General features: G+C 38.6%; 1 protein-coding gene across 1 annotated transcript in view; it reads right to left on the reverse strand.

The window, feature by feature from the left end:
* Positions 1-7171, reverse strand: part of KIAA1217 (KIAA1217 ortholog) — a 248783-nt gene extending 241612 nt beyond the window's left edge. The window contains exon 1 of the mRNA XM_068934551.1: positions 6937-7171. Within this exon, the coding sequence (XP_068790652.1) occupies positions 6937-7156 (220 nt within the window). The 5' untranslated portion in view covers positions 7157-7171. The remainder of the gene's footprint in view (positions 1-6936) is intronic.
* Positions 7172-7413: the final 242 nt, after the last annotated feature.

The following is a 7413-nucleotide window of genomic DNA, read 5'->3' on the forward strand; positions in this document are numbered from 1 at the left end:
TGAAGTGCAAGGGATATGAAATACATGGGCGTTATTTCTTTTTATCACACATGCCTGATACCTTTCCACCTTCAGACAAGAACCTCTCAACTCCAAGAACTTCCCATCTTCCTAATACTATGCAAATAAACTTACTAGCACTGAACTCATAAGTAACATTTAAAAAGTAACCTCCACCATCCGCTACAATATCTACAACATTACTTAAGGGCATAAACCTCAAAGTTACTGTTTCAATTCAAAACTCTAGCTCTCATTTTGAGAACTGGACACAATCAAAGTTAGAAATGTGACATTTGTAAGGGTCAGTTCTGCAGAGGCAAAACTTTTTGCAGAAAGCAACTAGCCTTGAGGGGTTTTTAATAGTTGGGACTAATATTTTTGAGGCTTCTGATCCAAAGTTTGTAATATTAATCCAGATTTAAAGGGCATTGTTTGATTGGCATCTACTGAAAGCTGCAATATTGCAATACTATGGGACATATTCAGCCATGGCACTTACGTGTTGCACTGTACTCTTAAATACCTATAAATACTGTGTATGTGCAAAAAGTTACAGACCCTGTGTAGAATAAATACAAACTTCCTATATGTGCCAAAGGGTCATCAATAAACTACATTATGGAACAGAAATACATTAATCAGGTATTTTAAAGCACCTACAATCCTGACCACCTATTCATCTCCCTAAAGGTTTATTCAAAACTTCAAAACCTCTGGCTGATTCTGGAGACACATAATTTGAAGAAAAATCAATCTTCAAAAAAATTATAAATAATTCTTCCCCAAATCATAGCTTCTCCAAAATTCCCTACTCTTCTTGTCTCAAGCTATTCTGGAGTTGTGGGGGGATTTTGGGCTAACAGTGTTGGGTTAAAAAAAAAAAAAAAGCACTTGTAGAATAAGAAATGGAAGACCTTGAGCTTCCCAAGGGGATGTCTAGTGCTCTCTTTCCAATTCTGCCAGGTCTCAAAGGAAGAGATTTCAAAGTGGATATACTTCTGCCATTGAAAACTAGACCTCTGAGTAGTGAAACTACTGTAACCTGGTTTCCAATATACATTTTTTTTTTACATAATTGACTAACCAGTTTTGTAAACTGAATTATACTTAGGTTGCAGCATGCATTCGCCTACAGAAAATTTCCATCAGAGTTCATATAATCTTCTCCACAGCATGAACTTGCCTCTCTGGTGAGTTCTCTAAATGGTGAGCTACAACCCAAGTTTTTCCCTGGGGCATGGCACTCATAAGGTCTCTCCCACATGAGAATTCTCTGATGCCTAAGAAGAGCTGAGCATGCACTGCAACTTTTCCTTCAACATAATATTAGTCTGGTCTTCCTTCTGCACCCAGACAGCAGTTTTCACAAAATTATAGAAAAATACAGAAATGTAGTATTCTACAGGTGCAGCACAGCACTCACTACAGAGCATACAGTATATATAGTATACAACAGAAATGCAGTATTTTTGAGACGCTTGCCTCTCCATCATAATTGCATAAATTCAGGCAATAGGTAAAAAGGTTATTGATAAAGGAAGGACTACAAGAGTATTCGATATAAACAATTTTTGCAGAAAATCATGCTAAAAAAAAAAGGCTAAGGAATACTTTATGCTTGGTTCTGAGTCACGATCTCACAGCAAATAAGAACAGAAGTTGTCCTATCATTCCTCACTAAAACAAATGTCCACACATTCAACTTTCAGTATTCATAACTCCAGTTTATAGACTGCATAATTACAATTGGAAGGAAACATGTTATCTTGCCCCATTTATCCTCCAAGTGAAGTCACATATGTGTGGCTATACAAATAAATGTACAAGCTCAATGAAAGAATGTGTACTCTCATAGCTGATCATCGTCTCTACAGTGCGATTTTAAATCCCAAAAGTTATTTTGATAACGTTCTTTTCCAGCTTGAAAATTTTTTTCTAGATTTCTTCTATATTTTGATATCAAATGATCTGTCATATTTTGTTCATTTCTAAAACTAATATTTTAAAATGAAATAATATATTTCTTTATTAATTTGTAAAGCTATGTGTGTCTCAAGCTTGAACCTTTGAACAATTAACCATATTATGATGTATTTCTCTCCTAGTTCTCCTAGTTTCATTACAGTTTTTTGGACTCCCATAGGAGGGTCAGTACAATTTTTGACCTTTTTAAAGATCTTTGTATAAACTATGCATTTTACAAGTAGAGAAGCACGTAATGGCAATAAAAAAAGAAAGCTAGCATTAAATTTGTGGGATAATGAACATTTGTACATACAAGTACTTATAAGAGCTGCATTTACTGTCTTGATGAACATTAAATAGTTGCAGAGGAAACAAAACTACTTTAGGCCAAATAAAAACATTCCTTGTTTTGTTATTCTTTTGATAATGAACATCCTTGGAAAGCTAACCTATAATCTTACATGTGTTCTGTATTTGTACATACACCTCTGTCAGGAAATGCTATGAAATGGAAGTCCCTGAAAGATGAAGTCTTTGGCCTTCAAAATTCCATAGGTATTACTTGAATGTCAGAAAGAGTAATTTCCTAACTTTAGCCGTGATTTAATATTTATTTAAAAATCATAACAAGTTTTGAGATAATTAGTAATATATACAGGTATTCTATAGTTATTGCTATATTTGAATTTGTAATAAAAATAAAATGGGGAAAACATAATTAATTCAGGGTTTTTTTTATGGGGCTGTTCTTCTTGTTTTGGATGAAGAACATCATCTAAGAATCCCGCTATATCCCTAAAGTCCTTTGACCCATATCTAATAACTAGGAATGGGAAAAAACAGTTTTGTCTCATTTCGAATCCAATTGAATATGAGATACCGAGAATCTTACTCTAAAGTTCTTGGAGTTGCATTCTAATGACCATGATCTGCAAAGCAGAGTGCAGAGAAGCAGAAAATCCAAACAGCAGTGGGCTGGGTTCCTCAGAGCCCCAACTCCAGAGAATTTTGTAAGAGTCAAGCTTAAGATTTTCAGGCAAAACTGGGCTTTGCCACCCCAAGGATGGAGCACAACCCTGCACAGTGGCTGTCACCATGGGAAGATAACAGGAAAGAGATCAAGTAGAAAATTGGAGAAAAGCTAGAATTATTTCTTCCAGCAACGGAGAAAGCAAAGAGAGGTAAGGGCAACCACTGCTGTTTCTGGGAACAGACAGCCTCCAGCAGCAAACTGCCACACGTTCAAGGCTTTCTCCTTTTCATTGGCTACAGGGCAATAGCAAGGAGATGACAGCCTGGCTCTCACACAGCAAGATGAACGGTCGTATTGCAGTCCTTCATCACCTGAGACATTGTACGTTCCCACCATGCCTACAGTGATGTGAATTTTGCGAAGACAACCACTTGCCAGATGGGAAATGTCAAAACTAAGGTGATCTCTGCCACCTTATTTCAACCACCACATGTGCAGGCGCTGCAGTGCAGCCTTTCATTGCCTGCCCACATCCCTTCTTACACACAGGACACCTTCCTTGTCTTCTGCACAAAATGAACAGGGTGCATTTCACAAGCACACACTCAAATGTTTCACCCTATTCAGGGTGTGGACTTGGGTTTTACATACCACATCCTTGTCAGACCTTGGTCTGAAGATCAGATGACTAATTTTGTAGCCTTAGCCTCAGTATTCCTCACCACTGTATTAAAGTAGTCAAATATCTGTTAAATACTCTCCTCACAACAGTCCTTATAAAGTAAGGATCTTATTTTACCCCCCTTCCTCCCTTTTTTCAATGAGAGGAGAGGCTGACATCCACAGAAATTACAGTAAAAGTTGTTCATTAAGTTCAGGTAAAGAGCAACAGCTAAGTAAAAGTTGAGCTTCTTGAGTCCTTTGTATTAGACAGTTGTTAGGTAATAAAATCACAGCCAACACCGACTTCAGGTATTATGATCATTGTTCAGCACTGCAAATCAGATCCAGGACCTCAGAATTGCACAGCCAGAAATGAAAACAAAAGCCAAATCCAAACAGCTGGTGTTCACCTGCAAAAGTTAAAGCAGTACGTGCAATATCACAGAGCTCTGTGGCAGAGGCAGAGAAAAATCCAGTCCAGCCTTTAATGGCTTTAATTACTCTCTGCCACTCCACTGCCTCACTGCCTATATAATCCAACTCACAGGTAAGATATAACTCATCCCATGCACAACGCAAGGCAGATGTCCTGTGGAAAAAACCAATAGGTAGTCATCATAATTAAAACAAACCATCAAGTTTTACAGTCCAATTAAAACTAACTCTAATTTTGGATTTCCTTTCTTTTGAGCACTTAGCTTTCCTGGATGACTTTCTGTTGACACCATTCACACACTACCTTTCTGATTTTAATTTTAAAAAATTTCAAAGAAACCAGAAATGTCAGCATGTTGCTCATGGACACTAGCAAAGTTCACTAGTGTGGCTGAAGTTTTTAGTAGAGCACAGCATTGTTAGAGCACGAAGGGAGTGACCACCTGCAGTTGCAGGTTGTTCCCTTCTACACAGACCAGGATCAGATGGGATAATGCACATACGTTATCAGGGGCTTTCAATGGCTGTTACGGGGCAACAGATGAAAGCCAGCTGAACAGACCCCTCACTTCCATGCCAGACTGTTCAGGGCTGTGCTCTCACTTGACAGTACCTCCTGCTCCCATCTCTCTATCCAACCCTCCATCGTACCCCTCTGACCCCCCCGTCATAAAACCTGATCCTCCTTGATCATGCTTCCTCCTCCAAGCCCCAGTCCTCTTCCCAATTCAGCTCTTAGCCACCCCTCACCACATTCCTCATTTCAGCCCTCACTCAGTCAGTACCTGCCACTGGTGCCTCACCCATTTTCCATCTCTTCCTCCGTCAGATTGCTGAGATGACCTTTGGCTGCTGCTCACAAAATCCTGCATTGCTCAGCGCCCTGCCTAGGGTACTGCCTATGTACCCTTCTGGCTCCTTCTCACTTCGGCCATAGTTGCCACCCTGGCACCACCCAGCCACGCACCTGCTTCTCCTGCAACAGCACCTTCCCTATTACTTCTGCCAACTCGTGGGTTCCATTTGGTCACGTGCAGCCAGCCCCATTTTCAGAGAGAAGCAGCACAGTCTGCATTTCCAGCTCCCCTGTAATATGTTCTTTCAAAAGTATCAATATTTGCTCTGCAATCTCTCTTGTATAAATAACTCATAGTAACATCTTGCCTAATGTACACAAATCATCAAAATGCAGAAAGCCAGTACCTAACAGGGATTAATTCATACTCCAGTAAACAGTAAGTATAATGCTGTAAATCCTAAAAGCACATGCCAGGTTTCAGCATTACTGATACCTGCAAGGTTTTTCTTTCAGAAAAATCTCACTTAAAATACTAAGCAGTGAGTGCAACCCTTGTTATTAGTTGCAAAGCATTATACAGCCCAAAAACATTTAAATAAAATGGATAAAAACAGGCCCCAAGAGCTCCATAAAACTCATGACCATTAAAAGGACATACTTGCAATTCTGTAAATTCTATATAACTTCCTTTTCTCAAGGCACCAAATAAATGAGAGAACACAAAGGGGACAAACTACTGTTTGAAAGACTGTAACTGGGTGAAAACCATAACCTGACTGTTAGTGGGGGCATCTGGTAGACTTTTCAAACTTTATAAAACTTAGCTGGAGAACATAATTTACTATAGCACCAATAACTATTTGGTTACAAGGGCAGAAAAAATTGTGTATCTGCTTCTTTTGAATAAAGGTGTTGATTTCTTGCGTACATCAAAATCAAAAATGAGTTTCCACATTACACAACTAAATATGCATGATGGTCTCTGAGCAAGAGCAGAAGTTTAGGCCCTCCCACCTCCAGTTTTTCTATTTGCTCTCTTCTGCCTTTAATAAAGTGCTTCAGACCCAGTTTCCTTTGTAGAAAAAAACAGATCATCCATCTCACTGAGTAAGATTAGGTGTCATCGCTTCTCCCTTCTCTGTGAAATAATGAAAATCATACTGCAGGAAAAAAAATTTTTTTAGACCTTATTCAGCAAAGAACAAGAATTGTAACCTTGGATGCCATACACGTGAAATGAAAATACACAGTTTCAAGCTACAAAGTCTGTGATTTACTCTTTCTTCTAAGGATTTAGGATAGAAAGGGCAGTATTTTCTATTATGGATTGAAAGGATTCTACTTCTTATTCATATAAAATCTATTAAAAGTCCAATTAGAATACTATTACTTTTATTTCCTAATACAATGGAAATTCATTCATTTTTCCCTGTGCAGATTAAGTGGCTACTTTCAAATGCAGTTCTGGGAAGTAATGTCACAAAAACGAAGTTAAAAAGAGCCCATGGTAACGTTTCCGTAGCCTATTGCTTAACAGGTAAATGAAAGTAGATCGTAATCTTATATTATCCTCCACATTTGTTTGCATTCTAAAAGCACATAAGCTTTTTGAAATACACTTGATCTGTTTAGTTTTTATACAAGAAAACCAACTCACAGCTGCCTTATTAGGTCCTACGAACAGGAGTTTTACTTAAAGCATTGACTGAGACATTCTGGGACTGTACTAATGTATATTTTCTCGCATTACTTAATCTTGCTGACACAACTAATATTTTTAAATTATCATTTCAAATACAGCCTTGTGATATGGGGTCACATTCAGACCTTAAAGATAATCAGTGATTTACTGCTTTCAGAGACAAACATTTTTAGCTTGTATACAGTACCCAGCCACAAATGAACAACAAAAATGTTTTCAGCATTTCTATTTTAGAAACAAATGTTTTGTATACTTGAACCTGTCATTCAGAAACACCATAAAGATACACATACACACAAACACTATTATAAAATAATTGATGTTTGGAGTTGTTAAAAAGCCAGTAATTGAAAATTCATTTCATTATTTATTTTACAGCATGACATGAACAGTTACCTTTCAGCAAAGGAGCCCTCTGTGGCATAAGCAGTTCTGTGATTTCCACCTGTTCTTGCTGATGCTGTTTAACCAGGTTTCCTTCACTGCCAGTCCTCAAAATCTTCTCACCTAAACTAATTTTTCTAGATCGGCTGTTAAAGTCTTCTTTCCTAGACGAAGGCGATCTAGACGCTGCATTAGCTGATGGCGGTCTAGCCAAGCGAGAGGGTTTGGACATTGTGCATATGCAGGAATTTACCTGCTCCAGCAGCAATTTCTGACAATCCTCCCCAGCTCACTTTGCAGCACAGAGGCTCTGGAGTTGCTGCGTGCAGCACAGCTGGATTTGAAGAGCAGCGCTGCCAGTTCGATCTGTTTTAAACAAAAGGCATTGGGTGGTCACACGGCCAATTTACCAGACCTGTGGAATGTAAATGTGCGTGCGGGTAAAACAGATGACTCTTCTCCCGTGGCGAACGCTTCCACCGGTAGTGA

This window comes from Struthio camelus, chromosome 2 (assembly GCF_040807025.1).
Source record: "Struthio camelus isolate bStrCam1 chromosome 2, bStrCam1.hap1, whole genome shotgun sequence".
Taxonomy (NCBI): domain Eukaryota; kingdom Metazoa; phylum Chordata; class Aves; order Struthioniformes; family Struthionidae; genus Struthio; species Struthio camelus.